General features: G+C 38.5%; 2 protein-coding genes across 9 annotated transcripts in view; one reads left to right on the plus strand and one right to left on the minus strand.

Moving 5' to 3' along the window:
- Positions 1–23,397, plus strand: part of Crtc (CREB-regulated transcription coactivator) — a 29,784-nt gene that overhangs the window by 655 nt on the left and 5,732 nt on the right. For 2 of the 7 annotated variants that reach the window (XM_018550058.1, XM_018550061.1), the window contains exons 2-5: positions 16,789–17,041; positions 18,684–18,789; positions 19,021–19,171; positions 20,936–21,031. In XM_018550058.1, the coding sequence (XP_018405560.1) occupies positions 16,789–17,041; positions 18,684–18,789; positions 19,021–19,171; positions 20,936–21,031 (606 nt within the window). Of the gene's footprint in view, positions 1–2,201; positions 2,451–7,441; positions 7,486–16,788; positions 17,042–18,683; positions 18,790–19,020; positions 19,172–20,935; positions 21,032–22,523; positions 22,572–23,397 lie in introns of those variants that run through there. The other 5 variants (XM_018550059.1, XM_018550060.1, XM_018550064.1 and 2 more) reach the window with 4 other exon arrangements.
- On the minus strand, positions 4,968–6,445 carry Obp1 (odorant binding protein 1). Of its 2 annotated transcripts, XM_018550067.1 has the most exons (6): positions 6,339–6,398; positions 6,041–6,125; positions 5,715–5,803; positions 5,538–5,640; positions 5,386–5,450; positions 4,968–5,187 (listed from the first exon to the last, which is right to left on the minus strand). In XM_018550067.1, exons 1-6 carry the CDS (start codon positions 6,396–6,398, stop codon positions 5,170–5,172), a joined length of 420 nt encoding a protein of 139 aa, XP_018405569.1. In that variant the 3' UTR covers positions 4,968–5,169. The 2 variants fall into 2 exon arrangements, with proteins under 2 accessions (XP_018405569.1, XP_018405567.1); XM_018550065.1 differs by lacking the exon at positions 4,968–5,187 and having other exon boundaries at positions 5,356–5,450; positions 6,339–6,445.

The following is a 23,397-nucleotide window of genomic DNA, read 5'->3' on the forward strand; positions in this document are numbered from 1 at the left end:
CCTCTGCCCCCTCCCTCCCCCCACCCCCCTGTCTCTCCTTCTCCCTCCGTGTCTATCTTTTTGTCGCTGCGCTTACCGCGCTGTTCGGCTCCGTGTGTGTGTGTGTGTATGCGTGTGTGCGCGTGTCGAGTGTCGTGGGTATATCTACATATGCGTGCGTGAATGCGTGCGTGCGTGCGTGTTGCCTGCCTGCCCTGCCCGCCCGCCCGCCTGCCTGCCTGCCTGCCTGCCTGCTTGCTTGTGTATCGGCCGGGTTGCTCCGCGAGCGAGCGTGTGTGTATGTGCGACTGCTGGTGCAAGTGCATCGCGCGCGCGGCCGCGACACGCGTATCCCGCGTTACCGCGGAGTACGTATACACACGTACGTGCTCCGATATACTATACTTTGCGACTCGTGGATTTTCGAAGCGCGATTATACGCGGCCGCGAATCAATCTCGCGCGCGAGCGTGATCGATCGCGCGTTTTAAAGTTTCTAACTCGTACGCGAACGATTCCGCTCCAACGATTTCGTGGCTGCGAATTTCTTTTTCTGTAGAGTCGGAGCGCGGGGTTTAAATGCCCGCCGGACGGCACGTGGGATTTTGATTTCGATAGAAAGATAAAAAAAAAGAAAAAAGAAAGAGAAAACATCGATGTATAGCCAAGCGACGCGTTTGCTCGAGCGCCTCGCGGATGAAGCTTGGCGTTCGTTACACGGTGCATTCGTTTCATTTCGATGCGCATGTAAACATTCCGCTCTCTCAATAGCAGCGCCGGCGGCCCTCGAGGTATTTTCAACGGGAGCGTCGGCGAGGTTGGGTCGATGCATTTAGCGTCCTCGAGCGCACCTCCGCATACCCCCGTGCGCGCTAAACGGTGTGCGGTTAAAACGGAGCGTTCTCCAATCGCGTCGAAAAGATAAGCACGTCTCGCGGGACCGTTCCTCGCTATCCGAGTATTATCTCGGAGCGAGAGTCTTTTGGACAAACGAAACGAGATTGGATCTTCGCGCCTCACGCAGATATTTACTTGTTTAGACATCGAAACATGATTTTTTTTGTCTACTAAGCCCGAGGTCGGCGAAACTTTATTATCATTATTGTACTATTATAGTAATAATAATTGAATTTCCTTAATAAAACATTTATTAAGTTTCAGTAAACAATAAATTCAATGAAGCAAATAATAATTTTAACAAGAAATATTTATTTGAATATTGCCAACTTAACATTTACAGTAAATAAATATTTATTCGATAAAAAAAAATTGTCTAATCATATTAATGACTCTGTACCAAATAAATAAATCTTTATATTTAATATTTTAGTCATATAGTTGGTATTGTTCAAATAAATGATATTAAAATTTACATTTTTTTGTGTGTATCTTGTTATACATATAAATACCTACATAATTTCCTAAATATTACCTTTTGTTGATCCATAAAATTTAAAATTTTAATATCTAGTACAGAGAAAGCTTGCCGACCTTTGATTTAGGATGAGAGCCGCTTAAATTTGACTGTCAAGTAGCCGTTAACTGTCAGCTTTTAAAAAGTCATCCGTCGTGTTTTGTCTACCAGTTAAACATAGTACGGAACCGAATTTGGTTAGATTTTGCATTATCGGTATTATATATGAAAATTTTGTGCACGTTGCCCAAATTTTTCGCTCGCGGAGCTTAAAAGTATCGCTCAAATCGACAATCGAAGAATGGAATCTATTATGGAGATAAGAACCTGTTTATCGGAGCGTGGTCCACAGAAAGGCCGATTATACCGTGAAGATCACGAACACGTTTGCAACGTAAGAACTAACCGTAGTTGGCTTTCTACACCAAGCCCATTACTTAAGCTTTACCCCAAAAGAAATTGGCCAATCACAGTCGAATGTGAGAAGAATATATCGATTTTAATTGGTCAATTTCTTACGGCTTAAGACTTAAAGCGTCATAGAATAAGAATGGTAGCGAGAGTGGCAGGATGTGGAATAAAAAAAAAAATAAAAAAAAAAAGAAAATCCCCAGACCTGACTCCGTAAGTCTCGCCTAAGGAAGGGAGAGAAGGTTAGCCTGCGGCAAAATGTCTCACTAATATTTGAGTTTTCGTTCGAAGCACTTATAATCCCGCAAGGCTAACCGATCGACTATAAGGAGTCGTAAAGCTCGCTTACGACCGTTTTGTTTGCGGTGTGGTTGTTGTCATTGACGGGACCTGCACAGGTGGCCTCGGCGAGCAGCTCGGTGGGTGCTAGTCCCACGGGATCCGGAGTACCGGAGACCCCGCTGTCCGTCAAGAGTGCCGGCGCCAGTCCACCGCAGTCCAGCGGCAAGCATCTGCACATTAACCTGGGAAATCAGTTCAGGGCGGGTGGCTCGCTGCCGAACGTTAACAACAATGTCAATTGCGGCAACGACGCGAAAGAGCACTCCTCGCCGCATCCCGGCGCGATCCACTCGATCGACCTTAAGGTCTGTACCGATCTTGCCCGAACGAAAACATCCCTCAGTTGTTGTTGCCCCCGGCTTCTTGTTTCCCGAACGTTTCGTTGCACCCCCTGGAACGCACCCTCATCTCGTGATTCCACGGAGAAAAATTCTTCCAAATCGCGTTACGTCGATCTGTTTTGGATATTACATTCAGGCACTCTGCCGATTCATTCGAAAAGATCTCGGCGATCGAGAGAGCCAAATCTTTGGTTGATGCCAGACTTTTGTGATATTTCGAGTCGAAAAGTAAGGTTTTAAATTCTTATGTTCAAAGTGTGTATAATGATGAAAAATTAATGATTTTGATAATTTCGATCGCATTTTAGACGAACGTAATGGTTTTTATTAAGCAAAACTTAGAAAGAAATTCTTTCTTACATAAAATTGATTCCTGGAATCACGTTATTTTAAACTAATAACTTTGTTATGTGTTTCGCGAAGAAACTCGATAACTTATCATTATTTTAAAACTTTTTAATGAAAGCTTCTTTTAAATCAGCACAAAATGAAAGAGTTTTCTCCGTGTTTTTAAGGGTCGTTCCGCACTGCAGATATTTTACAATTCGCTTTTTTTCCGCACTAGGTCCTAGTGGAATTACGAAATTTATTTCAGATAATACAGTATTAATGTCTTGCTGTTTATTTTACTCGTATATATAAAGTAGGAAATATTGTTCATGTGCACATCACGAACGCAGTAGGAGTTGTATCGACTGACTGGTACCGATCGTAACAATTTTCTTTTCGTAGTGATCCTCGCCCCTTTTTCTTTTTGCAATGTTTTTACACAGCAATGAAATTGCATGGCACGTACACAAGCACGAATTAAAGATATTCCCGATTGCATTGGATATTATGAATGTCGTTGTGTAGTTGACTATTCTTTTTAGTAGTAATTAAATGGAGATTATGCGGTGACGAACAAAATAGTTAAAATTGCAAAATAATTAGAATTATAGCAACACGATTATGGTTAATTCGATGTAACTATGCTACGTTGCGTTTTGCAGGATAAACGATGCATACATTTTCGCTCGCTCGTGTTACACTAAAAAGAATGCCTGAAGGTTTTATCCTGCATTTTGAACTCTGTGACCTTTGTCTCGTGTCTGTATTGTACACTAGTTGCAGAGTATATATATTCGATAAACAATGAAGAACTACAATATTTTATCAAGCTGTGTAAAACCAACATAAATTCCACGCAGAAAATACTTTTATGGAAATGACCAAGCCCAGTCATTAATGATTCTATGTATTTATGCATAATTATTATTACATTTATGCAAATATCTGCTTCCGAGGGGATTTATAGAATGACGTAGATATCGTGACAACCTCATAGTGGGAGTTTCGAAAAGTTTTAACGAAAGAGTAAATCAATCGTCAAATTTCAAGTAGCTTAGTAATTTATAACTGATTTATTAGCGAACTGGTTAATGATTTATATGGTAAATCGGAGAAAAATATCGCGTGAAAAATTTTGTAGAATAATTTCATTTAGTCTTGATGTTATTTCAAAGTTCACACAGCAAAATGTACTTGCATTAGCAGCTGTGCATTATCCGAAGCAATAATTAAATTTCCTGGATGTAGTTTTCTCGTACCCAGGTGGACTGAGAAAATTACGCGATGTCATCTCAGATAGAGATCCAATGATGAAATTATACAAGATTTTTTTTTCCCACATTGATGGAAAAAATGCTGGTTGTCGTATCGTAAAATCACAAAGCGTAGGAAATTTCACGAATTAAAACCCCGTAATCATGTGTACTGCTACACGTAAACAAGTAATTAATTTACACGCGAAACTTTCGGAAATGTAAGCTATTATGTTATATAAAAAACGCGTGTACTTAAAATATACGATTGTCGAAATTATGGCACGCTATCGGGCGAGGAAATCCCTACCTCGTACATAATTAAAGGATTCGCTGTCAGACATTGTATATGAGTAAGTTCGCAATTTGTAAAGTCGACTTTAAACGTACAGTTTCTCATTTCTAAAATAGACTTACAAACTTATGGACTTACCATTCTTATACACTGGATCCTTCATAGTTTTACTGAACTGAAACGGTGATTTCTATATAGCTTTTCCTTCGATGTTTTACTTCACACAATGTTTTCTTTAATAAATATTTTCTCTCGAGAAGCTACTGTACCTAATTAACTTTGCTATGTAATTTACTCTTTGTAACGAATCCTTTTTAATTAATTTGACACACCCCGTTTCACTCTACACGCGATTCTGTGAACATTGAGAAAGTTAAATGGTACTGGAATCAAAGGCGAATAAAATCATAAAAAATTGTTTAATTAAACATGGACTCACAAATAGCTTGTGATTATGCATCTGTATCTCATACCGGCTCCCTTTATTTTGTTTGGATCAGATTTAATTTCAATGCATATTTATATCTTAGCCAATATTTTAATATGTCACAAACATTAATATTTTCTACTAAAATTTTATTTATATTAAACCGCACACAGCGTGTTCATAATAATTACTTACTATTATTATTATTATACAAATCACATTTTTGAAATTTACGTAATTCGTGTATCCCTATGCTACTTCTTTGTTCTTTATTATCTCCATGAGCGAATTGTTTTACTTCGTAACGTTATGCGCGGGATATATTGGAGAACATTGTCGCATGTGCTTGTAGAACAAACTTTTTTCCCCTGTGTCGAATTAAACCATAAACCACAACTGTAACAAAATACATTTACATGAATTAATTAACGGAAAACAAATATAAAAAGGATTTTACTGACGATGTTGATTTAACCGCACAGAAAATGTGCTCTTTTACAATAATGATAATAATATAATGTTGAATTAAAAAATAAAACTTTTTAATTACAATTTTATTAAGAGTCATTGACTTGAAATAATGAATCTATTTACCTCTGGTACAGTTCCTTGGACACATTTCGCTATTTCGTAGATTTTTTCGCATGCATCCGCGCCGTCTGAAACATGAACCGAATCAGAGCAGGAAGTTGATGAAATAATAACGAAAGCAGTAATAAAAAATGCATTTTGCTCGTACAACGTACCTTGCTTAGCGCATTTGTTTAAAATTTTGGTACCTATCTCTTGAAATTGTTCTGGGATAACGCTTATCAGCATGTCAGCTTCCAAATTACCATCTTCGTCGACCTAATTGGCGAGAGATCTTTTCGATCAGTTTTGCATTCGTAATAAGCGCGAAATAATATTTATAAAAATATTACCAAGCTGAAGGCATCGAGAAGGCAGTTCATGTAGCACGTTATACTCCGGTCATTCGAGAGCTTCCCATCGTTAACTTCATCGATAAGCACTGTATCGCGGAATTGAAATATCCGTTAAGTTATAAATGCGAGGAGATGAGAACTTTTCGAGATATATATATATATATATAGATAGATAGAAAGCGCTCTCTCTTGTGAGATAGACTTTCTTTCAAAATGAAGTAGGACGTTTTACTTTGGGGCTTTAAACGATTATGGAAGGCAGTTTGTATAGCGCGGGATTATTGGCCGCATGTTGATCGTATGCTATTAATTGCGGGGCTCACCTTGAGACGTTCCGTGTTCGGACATGCACCGTTCCTTGTCAGCTTGAACCATCTCCAACATTTCCGCGGGGATCCAGTCAGGTGGCTACGCAAAATCAGAATTTATTACGAGCGCGTCGCAGTGGGTATTCTCGTGTGTCGGACTTTAGCACCATTCTCGACAGGTCGCGCGTGCGCGCGCGCGGCACGCTCGGCGAATCGCACATCACAATGCGTACAGTGGGTCACTGTCGATTATTGTCCCTATTGTACGGGGATCTCTGTATCGCGTTTAACGAAAGTAAGCTGAAAGGCTTACCCCGGCGGACACGTAAATCGCCTGTAGCAACACTACGCCGAGGATCACTGACACGTGCATTGTCGCTTGCTCGCTCGCTCGCTCGCTTGAACCTCGATATGTCACTTTTCAAAGGCAAAATGTACCATCAGCGTCGGTTACACGCTGTTTTTATAACGCCACGATGACGGGATGTGGGCGTGCTTGTCAGAGGGCTAATGCTATATCCTTCACTTACTGATTGAGGCTCTTCGTCGTTAAGTCGCCGGTTAAACCCCAGCTAATTTTCGACTCTTAACGGAAGCGTGCAGAGCGCTCAATTACATGTGTCCGCGACCTTGTATGTATCCTGCATATGCACATACAAGCGCACATGTTCGGTGTAGTGCGTGGAACTTTTTCATTCAGTACATATGAAATTGATATCGACAAAGCTAGGGAATAAATTATTTTTTCCTTCGTTTCGCTCAACCATGATACTGTCGAATAAGAGACGTATATCTAGGTAAATTATTTTAGTAAAATATTTTCAACTTACGCAAAAATTCTAATATGATTCATTAAATGACGTAAATTTTTAGAATTTAAAAAAATCATCTTTAAAAGAAAAAAACAGTCGTTATTGTGACATATAGTTATTACTGTTGAGCTTTTTCTAGTTGTAATTTTTCATGGAAATTATGAAATTATACTTGAAATATTTACTTTATGCTGAATAACGGGAAGCTCTTAATATACGTAATTAACTCCATTGAACCTAAGCCGGAGACGGGCGCTTATTCGGTTCAACGTACCCTATGGTGTTTTCAATTCCGATATATTTACTGCCGGAATTAATTGTGTATATCTCAAGCTTTGGATATTCTGTTTTCCAACAATTTAATTTGCATGTCCCTGTATTCGAATGTATCATCATGTTATAAAAGATTTTTGTAGTATACGACGGAATTATTTTTTTACTATATATATATAATTCATAATAAGTACATAAAAAATACTTCACTTATAAATATCGATATCTAAACAAAGTATGTCTATCGATAATACGGAAAATGCTTGCACGAGACGGTGTCGTAACCAGTAAAGGTACAATGTATGCATGCAGCGATTACCAAATTACCGCTGAATAGTAAGAATCATCGTCAACATCGCGGTATGGAATTACTAGGTATGATAATAACTGAAAATTGGCTAATTTTGTCGTTTTACATCCGAGGTAAAAGGAAAAAAAAAAGATAAAAAGAAGATCTTGTATTAACTATGCTCGTATTTGTGATACACTAATTTGATATTTCCGATCATATTATCACCATAATAACTTGGAAATTATACATCAGACTTTGTATTGTACGATTGTTGCAATTTGCCAATGAATGTAATTGTTTGCTTATGGCGGCTGTAATATATATAACGCTGCCGGAGGTAATAAACAAAGGGAATTCGTATTCCAGTTTACAGTATACGCGCACATAGCACGTATCACGTATCACTCCATAACGAAGCAATTAAATCGTGGAACGAAATGTAATATCGAAACCGCGTCATACACCGCGTTATTATTGACGTTTGCGATATTTGTAAGTCTTTGTGAGGCGAGGGCAAAAGACAGCATTCTTAAATTTAACCGCTTTAAATCAAATCGATGAACTCGCCTGATTGACCTTCTATTACGCGTTATTTTCTTCCGTCTACTAACAATCATTAAAAATTAATTAGATTACAGATATAAAAACGTAATTCGATTGATGGTGCGTTTAGACAATTGAGCTATACATTTCGGATCACGCGGCAAGTTAAAATAAATTACATATTATAAAAAAAAAAAAACAGATGTGAAATAATATATACATGTATAATACGAAGTAATAAGAAAGTAGTTCAACGACAAATAATTTTTGTATAATAAGAAACATCAATAATGAGAGCTGTATAAGCATTGAATTGATTTTCTCGAAAGTAAGTGTTTCAGCTGAAATTTAGATAACCGCAAAATTGTATGTAATTGAAACGGTCGAACTTCTTTAGTATTTTAGATGAAACTCATACATACGACGTATCATAAAATTGTATGTAATTCGGAATAATGTAAAGCCGTGTTTCCTCGTACCGACAGACCTTGTAAGTTTCCTGAATAAGTGATACTTTGTGAGCTGTCTTATAGCTTCGCGCGAAATTGATCGATCACATAGGACAATGGGAAATCATTGTGTTTAGTCTAGGAGTATCACAATGCCGTGCTTATTAATATACTTCGACCTTGATGCAGCACTTGGTTTGAGGGTAAAACGAGTCCTATAATACCGCTTATATCCCGCGCAAGTTTCTATTAGCAGTTGGTGCGACAAATTGCCGGCATACGATCTATTCTAATATCCGATTATCCCAAGTCTACGTGCCGTACCCAAGATGATTCCAAATTGGACGATGTACTATTTGTTAATGGTTGCGTTCAACGGGAAAAGCAGTTTTGCATCTGTTATATTTTCATACAATTGGTTTATACATTTAGATCCATTAAGGAGCTAAGGACCAAATATTAAAGAATTTGACAAGAGTTGCAGAGCTACTTTTATCGCTAAACGCAACGATTACCAACTCCAATGAGATTAACGCTGCTTCTCTCTCTCTCTCTCTCTCTCATGTTATATCGAGGTGTGTCTCCACAAAGAATCGCTCGTAATTAGCAAAAGACCCGGGGATACATAGTCAAGGTCGAACTTCGATCGCGTGAAAATGCACCGAGGCGGTCTTATCTCGGGCAGTCCACCTCTTCTCGGATGTGGCGATCGGGGTCAAGAGATCCCTCCCAGGTTCTTACCCCGCCGGCCGTTCGATCATTCGTTGCGCCTCTCGAGGCCTCCTGTCGTCGCGATTGCATTCGCGTCGTCTTCTCGCTCGTCCAACTTTCTCGCGCGCACACGAATCGATCGAATTTCCGGCGGATTTCTGCTCCTGCGCACGTGCCATGGCGCACCTATCCGCCGTTCATGTCGCCGCGAAGAGAACCTCGGTTTAGCTTTGCGCTCCGATCTCTGTCGGCGCAATCTAATTGAATGGCAGCCCCGTGGGCGATAAAACGTACGTACGAGCCTTCATTCTCGGGATAATATAAATAGCAAGCTCGGAATAATATCGCCGTAACTTCCATGTCATTTCGGATCTACACCTAACATTCTCATATTCAAACTGAAATAAAACTGTTGTGATTTTAATGAACGCGCGTGGAATGGAAAGAGATGACTGGAAATATTAGCATCGGCTAGAAAGAACCTACAACAAATTATTTTGCAATCGAAAACTTGAATTTAAAACGCGTATTGGGAAATTGTGGCCACCTTTATTCTGCAAGGCGACTTTACATTTTTTTTTTTTTTTTTTTCAACAAAAAGCTGAATTGGAGATCCTTCGCTTTTTCGATCGCATAGAGTGCTTCTGTATAGCCTTTAGAATGAGGAGAATTCGCACGAGAGGATATTCCTCTAACGGATACGAGTAACTACGCAAGCTCGGGGTGCACAGCAGAAAACAAACGCCACCGCATGCACGTGCTTCGGGGCAAGTGTGCACTCGCATACAGAATATTGATCGCGTTACTCGTGCAGGTACTAGCCAGTTTCATTCGTTCCCGGCTTGCCGATTGTTACAGCTGCTACTGCAGCCGCAGCTGCACCCAGCCTCGATTGTCGTGAAATTTTACACGGGAGCGTCAATACTCTGTTTCTCGCAGAGATACGCGACAGCGCTTTATACTGCACCGTTTGCAAAACAGAATCTCCATCCTTTGATCCGCCCGTTGTAGCTTACGACACGACAATCGATTTCCGAGGATAATAACGCTCGTTTCGCATTGAGATTCCCGGGGATTACGTCCCCGTGTATTAACGAGGCTATCTCTTTAAGAGACCTATCGACTTGTTGTTTCCTACTTCTTTGTTTTATCCACGATGACAGAATTTATGAATTCACATCGGAGAATACGAACGTAAGTTGATGCTTTGTATGCGATTGGGCGGAATCATGTGACGAATTCGGTCAGAGATGCATCCTGTTTCTTTCTTATCAACTGGCGGTCTTGAATGGCGATGGGATACATCCTTGTGGAAGTGGGTCATCGTCGTCGTCGTCAGCAGACGGCGGCGAAGCGTCGTGACGACGACCGACGACGACGACGTATGTGGGTGGAGCGAAGTTGTCATCGGAAGGCAAGGGTAGGGACCTAGGTCGCTGGAGTAGAGAACTGCGAGCGAGTAGGAGTAGCGGGAGATCGTAAAAGGAAGCTTCTTCCGTGACGATCGGTTCCCGACCTCTTCAATGTGTTCCGTGTTACTCGCCCCATTCATGATACGTGTCTCGCTCGTACGTCCTCGTTCTGCAGACAATATATACATACAAATATTTTGATTTAACTTGGTCTGACTTATTAAGATTCATCTGTCATTAACGAAAGTTTAATCATTCACCACCTTTTTTGTCGCTTTTTATGTAGCTTTTTATGTATATTAATCATCCTGATGATCGAGAATTCGATTGATGTTCCGCGTAAGTTGTGCTGCTATATTTTTTACATTCAAGCTTAAATCTTGTTTTGCATTTAGCAGCAGGAATACTTCCAGAGTTGAAATCCAATTTCACAACGTAACTCTGCCAAAAGTTTGATTATCTTGCGTTACGTAATATTATCCGATAATGTGGCGAGGGTCTTTGATTTTCTCGTTGAGAAAATTCTTACACGGCGTGATTCGCGCGCGAGGGACTGCCTTCGCTCCATAATTTCTCATTCCACTGCACCGTTAGCGATCCGACATCGGACGGTCGACTTGCATAAGAGGTCAAATGAAGATAAAATTACAACCTGGAAAGTGTCATCGGCGTTCGATCGACCACGGTGTCCTTGAATATCATCTGTGAAAGTCGAAGGACATAAGCCGGATGAATATTTAATAGCGGAGCATCGTGGTTCAAGTCCAAATTAAAGTTCATTCAAGTCGGGGAAAAAGTGAAATTTTCTTGCTGTTGAAATTTTGTTTGCGTCAGCATCAATCTTTTCCGCTTTATAACTATGCGAATGCTCATTATTTTTGCGCAAAATCGATACTTTGTATTAGGATGATAATTTTTCGCTAAGGGTATCTGTTTACACAGACCCAAGATTTTCCCTCGTATTTTGCTTTTTCTCTTCGTTCGGGCATGAATCATGAGTATTGACGCGTACACGACCTTCGAAAACGGTTCTTTTCGCATAATATCGCATTGAAAAAGAGTTTAATACATTATCGCATTCTCTCTAAAAGCTTACGAGATTGCTCTGAAAACAGACATTTACAATTTTCCGATTAAAGTTGCGTCCGTTTCTTTTATTTGCGAAAATTAAGAAAAATATAAAGACTAAATTAATCATAAATATTATTTTTGATTATTTACAATATAGAATTGTTCTGTACAAACTAATAACGATAACTTTTATAATTATTTGGATAAATTTAGATGAAATGTTAAACGAGACACATGTTTAAATATATCTCTTCTTTGTATATAAATATTTATGTAGTATTTTTCAACGAGAGAAAAGATAGATCAATGTGGGCACAAGTATAAGTCGCAAATGGATAATAGAAAGTTACAATAAAACGACTAAAAGATATAAATGATTAGTAGAAAGTTGCAAAGTTCCGCGTTGAAAACTTGTTTTGCTTTGCATGAGAGGTCCGAGATCAGAGCTGGATTTCCATGTGAATAACACAAACGAGCTATCTTTTGGGTGGTTTGTTTGTAAAAATCTGAAAAAAATATTTTGAAGTTTGAACTCTTTCATTATTATTCGGATAGGATCTTTTTCATGTCTTTCTATTCTGTCGTATCACAAGGTTAGGATCGGAATAAATTTAAAATCGAGATAGAGTAGCCGGGACGTACACCATAGTGCTCTCTGCATTCCGCGATTGGATGAACGATATGTTGCAGGCGCACGTGTGTGCCGTCTACTTTGACAGGCCCACTCTCTGGTAATCTCATTCTTGAATATGGATAGCGCAGTAATTACATTCTGGTCTCTTCGTGGCGAGACATGAAACACAGGAGGGAATCGGCTGGCGGCGTATGTATGTAACATCGATCGCTGCCTTGTAACCCTCAATGTGCATTGCATCCGTCACACGTTGCTCTCGCAAGACTAATATTGGCCTCGTGTCAGGAAATGCAGGTAAGGAGCGAGTTGCTGTCGCGTGTGTTCATTTTGATTACCGGCACGTGTCGACACGCCGCGAACAGTAGTGACGGTGAGCTTTACTGCGTATTCTCTAATCTATTGAAACTTATTGAGAGAGAGAGAGAGAGAGAGAGAGAGAGAGAGAGAGAGAGAGAGAGAGAGAGAGAGAAGTACATGAAGATATGTATATGAAAACAGCCAGAGCCGCTCTGGCAGAGCTGCAGTAAATGATAAACGGCTTTAGTCGCCTCACATTGTCTTCAAATGGGTCACTCAATTCTAGACTAGGATAACAATGTATTTTATAATCGAGAAATATGCGGCATTCAACAAGAAAACCGTCTAAAAGAACGCTAACGTTGTTTGTACACTGTCTCTTTCGTCGTCGAGGGAAAGAGCGAATTGACCTGCACAAAGGCGGTTGATTATTCTCGTCTAATTTTCAGGCAAATATGACGAATGTGGTAAATATGGTTCGCGAGGACACGGACATGCCTTTTATTAGCGTCGACATTAATTGAAGGTATGGTTCTTCAACCAGCGCGGCTTGGTCGATGCGCCGCGTCGCGCCGTCTCGTGCGACGCCCACGGCCCTGACATTGGGAAAGTTGTGAATGGAGACGTCGACCCGCGTATAGAGTTACTACTTGATTTCCACATTTTTCATATAATTAGTAAGATTTTAATTTTTTCCCTCGAGGAGTGCACAAAGCAATTCGACGCGTTTAGCATTTTCGTATTTTCCCAGCATCGTTTAAAAGAAAAATTATAGCAGAGATTAGCAGAGACTTCGTCACGGCAGTTCAAAAAAGAAAGAGAGTTCTGATGCACTCTTTCCAGATTTAATTAACAAAGAAATCGTTTGTTTTAGTTTTGTTAAAATATAAGTAGCCCTCTTCTTCTTTATCGATTCGTGTCGCAGCGCGATCGTTGTCATAAATCATACAAGTTAATAGCATTTTGTGGCTGCTTATAACATCGTTATTTATAATTTCTGGACGGGGGGGTTTTATCCTAACAAAGGCTTTATATAAAGTCCGGCGTGGCCGGAGCGAGCGTCCACTACGATGCGCGGCGGAATATGTTAACATCTACTATCATCATACGCGCGGACGCGACGAATATCCCGAACACGTACACGCGCTGTTACGTCTGTGTGTTCGCTGCTCGTGTATGCGACGTAAAAAAAAGTCGCGGTGGAGCTATTCTTGCATCGTCACTATACCAGACGCCGATACGTTCTGCATATTACATTATGCAAATGGGGTAACGTAGCGTAGTGATGATCCGGTCGTTAAAACTTGGTATCGCGGCGCTAGCTTCCTCAAAATACGTTTCGATAAAACCTATCGCGGGAGTTATCACACGCGTGCTTACGCGCGTGGTTAAGCTGTTACGTCACCGACAATTCCAACTACGTGGAACTGTGTTGCGTCGCATATAAATATCGCAACATCTACTCGCCACGGCGAGTATGAGAATCAAAGGTTTCTCGTAATGAACGAGACGCGCAATCATAGACGCTTTTTGTCTATAATTACTTCAAAAATATATACAGGGCTGAATTGTGGATGGATTAAACGAGAAATTAATCTGCAGAAATGTCACATAATATAGAATTCAGTGATAGTCTAATATACAAAGATACGCAATAGTAGCTGGAAGTGTATAATATTAGAATGTGAATAATAGAATGAGAGAGATAGAAAAAGTTAAGTCAAAGGAAAGGAAAGAGGAACGGTTAAGAGTGAATAGAAAGATAAGTGATAGGATATTGTAAGTTTACGTACAAGTAAAGCGCACGTGGGAGGTACGGATGGATCATGAGTGGGTTTGAGGATAGTTTTGTAAACCAAATCCCTTTCTTGGTTGTTGTATACAGTTATACGTTGAAGTGAATAAATGCTTTTTAGGTTATATACTTTAGTACCAGATAACACCGCTCCTCGTCCTGATAATGAACTGCAATGTTCACGAAACATTGGCATTTTAATAATGGATTTGGATTACGGGAAACTGAGGCATAGCTGTTTCAATATTGACATCATTATCGAAATAAAGTGTTGTGTTACGTTAAATGTTTTGCTGGCGCATCCACTTGAAGTATGATGTCGAAACGTCTTTCGAAACTGATACTGTCGTATGATTAACGAGCGGATGATACGCGCGATCGTCCACGATTTGTCTGTAATCGTGGGAGAGACGTTCCGTGTTTATCGCATAATTCAACAGATATTAGGTAATAGCTGTGCGACCCACGTTCGTCCAACACATGTCGACTAACGCAGCGGGAGCAGATTTCTTTATTAGATTCACACTCTCGCCGCGCATGCAGGAAGTTCAAAATCCCACGAGATCGTTTCATCCCCGTTAGATTGGCGTTTATTTTCTTATGGGAATTTAACAGGGGAATTTTTTTCAACAATATGTGTCTCATAGAAAAGCTCTCTCGCACTTTGAATTAACCTAAACATCGTTGTTATTAATGGTTATTGTCGATTAAGTTTGTTGCTTTTTGTATTGTATATCTGTGTAAGATCGTAAGAGATGAATATGTAAATACAAAGAGTTTAGAATTAAAGAACAATTTCACCGTCGATAAAACGATTATAAGATGTAGAAGTAGAAAATATCGCAAATAATTTTCAGCTGGACTTTCTTATAAAAAGGAAAACACAGTGTTATCTGATCGAGTTAGCGTCTTTGTAGAATGCTTTCTTTTCCTGAGATGTAAAGCAGCGAGATATTGCTTCTGAGAAGTGGTCCTTGTTACACATCTCCCTGTGTCTCAAACGAGAAGCGTAAGGAAAGGATGTTGTAACTATTCGCTGAAAAACTAGGTAATCAAATACGCAGTAAAAATAGCCACGATAGAAAGCAGCGAGGTGATAAAGTATTCGATAGATTGCGAGATAAAATTTATGCTACAGTGAAAAACGCGAGATATCGATGAAGTTCAGACGCGTTGAATTTTCTTGTATAACGCGGTACGAATTTTTTCAATTGAAACACTATAAATGAAAACCTAAATGGGATTTCTATGGGTATCCAGGCTATCCAAACACCCGTATTAAATTTCTTTACGTCGTTTTAATCGCCACTCATAACGTCGACGACGATGGCTGGTCATAAAGCAGACCAGACGTTTTATGAGGCGAGATTCGCGAAGTGAGAAAATTCTGCGCCGTCGTCGGTTGAATGGTTCGTCGGTGGTAGGAGAGTTCAGAGACCGGGTTTTGCCACCGTAGCACGTAGGTAGAAGCGAATTATTTCGCTTCGACCTCGACTCCCTCTCACGTTAAAGCACGTGAATGTGTCTTCGTAATGATTCCTCTCAGGTGCACTGTATAATTTGGAGTAACGTAATTCGTCGTTGGAATTCTATTTTATCAGTGACGTGACTCACAGTGCTCGTTAATTATCGCTGCTGCTCGTTTCCCGGAGCATTGATATCTCTACAGTCGTTCTGCTCGATTTTTATTTGGCTCGAAAATCGAATCGGTGATTCGAGCTCGCGCGACGACACGAGCAGCGCTCACGATCGTTTTTCTCTCACGAACAAGGATCTAATATTATTTTATCGCATTAAAATTTCAAGAAAAGACATTTATCTCATACAACATACAGTATATGTATGTACTTACTGATTGCGATAATATTATAAACCGCAAGGAAAGAACGATTTTGAAGTATCTAAAAATTTAGCTAAATATAAATCTGAAAAAATATATAATTTGATTAAACCATCAAAATAATTATGTAGGACATTTCAACTAATTGATAAAATGTTAAAACTTTTTTTGCTTATTATACTTGAGATTCTTACGTAATTATTTTGAAGGCAAAAAAGTTATTTTCAAATCTATGTTTAGCTATAGAATTTTAGATGCTTCAACAAAATTGTTCTTTTTATATATGTATGTATTTTTGAGTTATAAAAATATATTCTCACAATAATTATACTATTAAAATAAAGATAAACATGTAAGAAACTGACTTGAGCGTCTATATAATTAATTTGATAGTCTAATAAAATTATTTTCAGATCTCTGTATTTAGGTTTAGATACTCCAAAAAACTGTTTTGATGTAGTTGCACAAAAAGTTACTGCATAATAAAGGCACACTATTGCTCGTTACCGCACACAATTCGCAAACGTTTCTCTTATCGTTAATTTATATATATTGTACAATCTTTGCACGCTGTTACACCAACCGCCGCAATGCCAATTGTAATCCTCAAGAAGGATTCGTGCATTTTTTCCAGACGGCGCTCAGCAATCTGGAGGAGATGCAGCATAACGCCATGTACCGTAGCGACAACAGAAGCCGAAGCATGGGGGTTGGCCCTATGCGATCTCGCCCGATGGAGAAAAGGCACGATACGTCTCCGTATAGCGGCGTGCCTTACCTGTCGCCACCGCCACCGGATACCTGGCGAAGAACGAACTCGGACTCCGCTTTGCATCAGAGCGCCAACGAGGCTTGCCAATCAACCTCCGCCATACCTCATCGACGAGGTAGCGATGTCTATTTTTCTCCTCTCTTTTTATTTAGAATAGGTAAACCTGTTTCGACCAGTACATTCCGGATGACCCGCGACACGCGCTTTCTCTCAACGACGGATGCTGCGTGAAAGACTGCGGTACTGAAATATAGTACATGGGACCTTACGTAATGCAAGGTTTCGTCGAAGCGCTTGCTACGTGCTGTTATCCACGCACTGAGAACAGTTTCTGGTTAAAAATGGACGAACCAAAAACTTCTGTTCACATTAATTAGAATTCTGATCATCATAATTGGACGCTATCTGGTTATTTCGACTAACATTTTCATTGATATAATTAGAAAAGTCTGGTACGTCCATTTTTAATCAGAAATTTTTCCCAGATTAATGCCTTGGAATTAATATTAATAATCTATAGTTGTGTTTTCTCGAGTATCTTTATTATAAATAAAAAAACAGAACTATTTAATCCAATTCATATCGAGTATAATGTTGAGCTATGTGTTTAAACTATTTAAACTCTCCTTTTATTATAAATATTACATATTTTAAAAGCGTATTTCTCCTAATGCAGTTGATCATCAAGATCCATCATAATGACAAGGGCGATTAATTAAACATCTTGCATAAAACTCACCATTTCACACGCAAACATTATTTCGTCAACCGTTAATAATTTAAACGAGGCTAAAATGATACGTTGTGCAGTTTACGTGATTTATTTTGCGTGAAAATGAAATCGTGTTTTTATTCCCTCGACGTTTAACAATTCGAGCATGATCGAGTATTCGCATAAATGGTGAATGACACAGTTTTTCAGCGTCGTTCGACCGTTATATTAATGAGTTCATTCTATATAAAATACTCTTCGCGAAGTTGCTTCTTTGACTTTTGACGCGATTTCACGAATCAGCCCAGCTCGGAAATTCCGTCATTACCATATTGCCTCGTTACCTCATTATATCGCGACACCGCTTCGTTCCCTTATAAGTGGTTACCTAGAGTATTTTACAAAGAGATTGATCTCTCAGATCTTGCACGCTCGCCTCTGAAGTGCATGCGGCTTATAGACTACCTGTTAAAGGCTTTCACGACTCCAAACTATATGAATCTAGAATTCTCGCGGTTTTGCATCTTGCAGCATTCGCGAAACTAATTAGATGCTTTTACTATACGCCGATTATAAAGTTCATATATAGTTTAAACAAGGAATCGATCCTCTCTCAAGATAAGTTCGCAAAGTCTTCGTACCGATGTGATATGGAAAGTCTTCGTAGTAATATAACACGGTACCGTTTTGATATAAATTATCCTTAGATCGCGTCAAATCACGAAACTTTGCAGAGCGATGTCGTGCTAGAGATCAGTGTACAACGAAGCATATATGAAACGTTATACGATAGTAACGTTAGTAGGCGGTATTATGTACGTTGCTCCGGAGAAATCGGATAACCAGTTTGAGAAACTTCATGCATTCTGTACAACCGTAACGAAAGATGCTATATCAAAATGATCGTTTTATATTCAGCATTGCGCAACAACATAGGAAGCAAAGTATTGTCTGGAATAAAACGTTAACGAATATATATTAGTAGTTTTTACAACGCTATGTGCAATTTCGAAATTTGATAAATCGCGTATTCTATAATTAACAGATCAACACGCTATGACCGGAAGCGGAAGCGACAACAGAGATTCTCACCATGGTTTCATCGAACGACCAAGATCTTCGTGCGAAATGCCTAGAGTGCCTGGGATTAAGTACGTACTGTCGAATGATAAGAAATCAATAGTACACGTTTTAAAAAATTAGCGTTTTCGTGTGAACAGAGAAAAGTTCGAAAAATATGTGACCTTTTTCAGTTTGTGTTTTACGATTCAGTTTTATGACTTTTGCACTGAGCGGTGGAATTACATCCAATAAAAACTTTCATTTGATTGCGTTGCGAATTAATTGAGTTAGTTACAATTTTGGTGAACTTTTTTGTTCAGTATATACCCGAGCTCGCAACCACCGGGACAGCAAATACCTATAGGCAACAACACGGGATCGTTGCCCGACTTGAGCAACGTACACTTTCCGTCGCCACTCCACACTCCTCTAGACCAAGAGGATCATTCTAGTAGTACGCCGTTCAGCAATGTAAGTTGTTCAATTGATTATCGTACATCGATTATGATAATATTTTCTCTTTTCTTTTCTCTTGATCTTACATGCACTTTTCGCGAGGCTGCACGTTTCTGAACGAGTCTTAATCGCTTTACAGCGACGTTTCATTTTTTTTTTTAATACTTTTATTCTCTCACCTGTCCTCGGAAAAAAATGTCTGCAAAATGGTATTCAAAATTATAGAATTTTAAATAATACTTTGAATGTCATGTTACGATAAATTTATTATTGTCTTGCGCTATCAGATATGTTTCTCTAAACGATTTTGCACGTATTAAGTGAAAAACGAAATACAATTTTGTTTATTGCTCGCAAATGTACAATCGTCAATAAATTCTATAAATATAATTGATGTTATTCATTACTATTCAATGGATAATTTAATCCGGTCTATATGCAGGGTTGCCACACAGACCTGCGAAAAATCGAGAAAATCAGAAAAAGTCAGGAAAATTGAAGTTAATCATGGAAACCGGGGAAAGTCAGGAGAAGATATAAAAAAGGCTGAATTTTTTAATTTTTGCTCACAATTCCCTTAAACTGTTTTTATTCCAAATGATTGTTATAATTTTTTAAATATTATATCTGATGTTTATAGTCAAATGCACGTTCACGCAAATTCCACGCACTTTAAACGATTTTAATGGAAAAAATTAAAATTTATAGTTAGTTCAGTGTTTTTATTTGATAGCCCTTTTTCTTCTTAAATTATAACTTTATGCTTTTTTCCAATACTAATTTATTTTTTGTTAGCTTGAATTTGCATTCAAAATTTCATTATGCTAAGTTTTTTTATATTGTTTTTTGCGTTTTTTGTATTGTTTTTAATAATATAGGCTAGAGCTTTCTTACAATCTTTGATTTTATATAAATGTTAAAATTTATATATTTTAGATATTATAATCATGGAAAATTTCCCATTTCCATCTGGAAAACCTGGAAAAGTCAGAGAATTTTAAAATTTATTTTTTGTGGCAACCCTGATATGATAAAAATGGACTTTGATGGCTCGGGATAAGAGACTTGTAGTGTCTTACAGTTTTTGAACATGGCCGGAGACGCTACCGCGTCTCCTGATCTCTAAAATATTTTACCAGTTAGCCTTTAGACGTACAAAATATCAATTAGAGTTAAACTTTTCTTTTAACTCAGATTACTGTGTGACGAATAAAAAATTGATATTTAAAACATTTTACTTAAACAACTTTTTAATGAGTCAGGATTTTATCTAAAAAATTCATTGACTTTAAATTATATAATATTTCTATTTAAATATATGTATAGGTATATAATAATTATCTAGTATCTGTGGCTGAAAGACAATCTGATAAACTTGTATAAAAATTGTGATAATGTAAATGTTTTTTATTGAGGAAATGGATTTATTTTTTAAATGAGCAGCTTTCGTCGATACCGATAAGAAATAATCTATTTCTACTTTTGAGCGGATTGAAATTGGTTAACTAACTTAACGTTTTACAATTGATGTGGCCGACGAAAGAATATTCAATTAAAGTAGGTAAAAGGCAGATGTCGATATCGAAATTGTTCATTCGTGTTTTTCTCATTGGTCTCTTGTTTTTTTTTTTCAACAATTGTCATTCATCTTATATATATTTTTTATCGCTCGTACGAGCGAAGTCGTCGAGTTACGTACAGACAAGCTGTAGACAAGTAGGATTTACCACTGAAAGCGGGAAATCTTTTTGAAATGGTCGAACCGCTGGTATATTCCAGAGTCCTCAAACGAGCAGTCCCACAAACCTGTCCAGTCCGACCAGCTTGGCACAAGCTGGTAGGCTCTCCTTTTCACAGGATCCGTCAAGCGTCCAAGTAAATATCCTCGCGGCCCCATATTACTTGTAGATTGTGCCTACTGTTATAGCGCAGCGGGTTTTTAATTACGAGTGACACGGATCGAATCATTTTTTTCTGAAATTTATTTATTTATCTAAAGAGCTCGATGCACGAGCTTCTGTTTTATATAATATACTCCAAATCATAATACGTAGATCTCGATTAAGAGCCGCTGTCGTAGAATGTTGTAAAACGTGCAAAATATCTGAAAATTATTTTAACCGACCTGAAAAAATTATTCTGGGATTTTTTAAAACCAGTTTCTAAAAATTCGTTAAGGTCATGTTCCAAGAAATTTAATTAAGTTTACATCACGATACAATATCGAATATTCAGATATTTTGCATTTTCACTAGCAAATCACGGAATCGAGGAAAGCACATTTTCGGTCTAAATCCGCAGTAGATAAAAAACTTGTGTGATATATACATGCATAGTATATAATGCTTGAAATCTAAATTAACAAAACGTGACTAAATTTAAAAGTCAAATATATGTATAGTTCGAAGAAAAACAATCGCTAAAAATGTTACCTCGGTTCCGTAAAACGATTTTGTTTATTGGAGAATGTAAATTAGGATGCGATGGTTGCATGCAAAGAACACTCTTTGTGCTTTTCTGTGCTTTCTTAAGTGTTAGATCGTTTCAATTAGAGTAGCGCTAGAATCTTGAGGTATTGCAGCTGCTTTCAAGAAATAAGATATAAGTAGATCGTTTATTTGACACAGAGCTAACGATACAGATTGCGCAGTGAAAAAAGAAAATTTAAGAAATATTATCTGTCGCGAGAAGCGCTACATTTCACATGTTACGTAAACGTGAAGAATTCTTAGCAGCAATTTCGCATGTAATTGGATTGCTTTCATGCTAATTCAGTAATGTTTGAAAACGCCATTGCTTTAATCAGAAAAAGATTTAAGCACATCTTTCATGAAAAGCAATTTTTCTCGGCATGCTCTTTCGATGTTCGGAGTGTACAAATTCCATTGTAGTTGAATATATAAACACTTCTTTTTTCTTTAGCGTAATTTTCTATGGTTAGCGTAACAAGGATATAATGTTGCGCGCAATTATGCAGCGTTAAGTTCGAAATGAAACTTTTGCAGCACGCTATGGAAAGCACTTGTGACCTAAATGCGTCCTGACATTATTAATATAGAATTTAATAACATTTATCGAGCCCGCTCGATAATTCTGATCGTTAAACCATACCTACTGTAAACGCGAAATGAATTACTCGAGGAAACTGCGTCACTGGCGCGACATATTTTTAATGAAAAAGAAAAATCCGTGCTTTTTAACACGGTTGTTTCCATTTGTTGATATCAGGACGTATATTTTAGTGACAGCCAGAAAAATTCGGACGATATTACGCGCGTTTATACCGACGTCTGTCTCTCTCTTAATTTTCTATTTATTTTTTATTTTGCCTTTGTTGTAGTGGTTGTTTGTGTTTGTTATTTTGCAGACCCATTTATCAGTGCCTGTTAACTCTAGGTTTCTTCACACGTGTAAGGTTAGTAGACACACCAATTTCTCGCTCTCACGACGTATAATTTAATAATATACGGTATATGCTTATGTTGCTGCCTCTTAGTCGCGCGATGGCCGTTAACACCCGTGGCATTTTTATTGTTTTGCTTGTTATATAGCACCGAGCTTGCAGACAGACTCGAAATAACGAAACGTGTGTATGCTAACGCGTAGTGTGTACATATCGGCTCGTCGCAACATACATTGGGCTTGAAAATGATAAGTAATGCCACGATAATTGCGTTTGGCAGAAGAAACGGAATAGTAAGTTTTACGCAATAATAATTCTAAAATGATTTCAACTTATGCGAGCTATTTATTTCTATACGTAGTAACGTAATGAACGTCTTATGACGCTGTATGTGAGATTAATTGACAATCTAAAAATTTCAAAAAGAAGATTCTGAAAGAGACTTGAGATTACTTCTTCTATCAGCGAACATTTCTCTTTCGGAATTTTATCTCTTTCACGGACGAAGTCTTTGAATGTTGTATGAAAACAGCCTATGTGCCAAGATATTACCTTTCGACTGCCAAAAACGTAATTCGTAAATATCTAGTACATGGCACACCTTCGAAGTCGAGTTCAAACGTTTGCTACAAATTCAGTGAAGCAACTCGGTTGTTGCGGCGAACCGCTTCCGCAAGTCCGATGCTGTAATCAATGATGTAGAGATCGATTACGCGAGCCTGCTGCGACTATGTAGCGTCTATTCAGTTGAGTTTAGTTACACGAAAGTGCGAAAAAGGAGAGAGAGAAAGAGAGAGAGAGAGAGAGAGGGGGGGGGGGGGGGGGGGGGGGGGGGGGG

Source organism: Cyphomyrmex costatus, unplaced genomic scaffold (assembly GCF_001594065.2).
Source record: "Cyphomyrmex costatus isolate MS0001 unplaced genomic scaffold, Ccosl1.0 scaffold928, whole genome shotgun sequence".
NCBI lineage: Eukaryota > Metazoa > Arthropoda > Insecta > Hymenoptera > Formicidae > Cyphomyrmex > Cyphomyrmex costatus.

Coding starts and splice junctions, on each gene's coding strand:
- Obp1 (XM_018550065.1), bottom strand. CDS start 6,398: ATGCACGTGTCAGTGATCCTCGGCGTAGTGTTGCTACAGGCGATTTAC. Junction 5,641..5,714: donor TTCTCGATGCCTTCAGCTTG/GTAATATTTTTA, acceptor CTCGCCAATTAG/GTCGACGAAGATGGTAATTT. Junction 5,451..5,537: donor AAACAAATGCGCTAAGCAAG/GTACGTTGTACG, acceptor TTCATGTTTCAG/ACGGCGCGGATGCATGCGAA.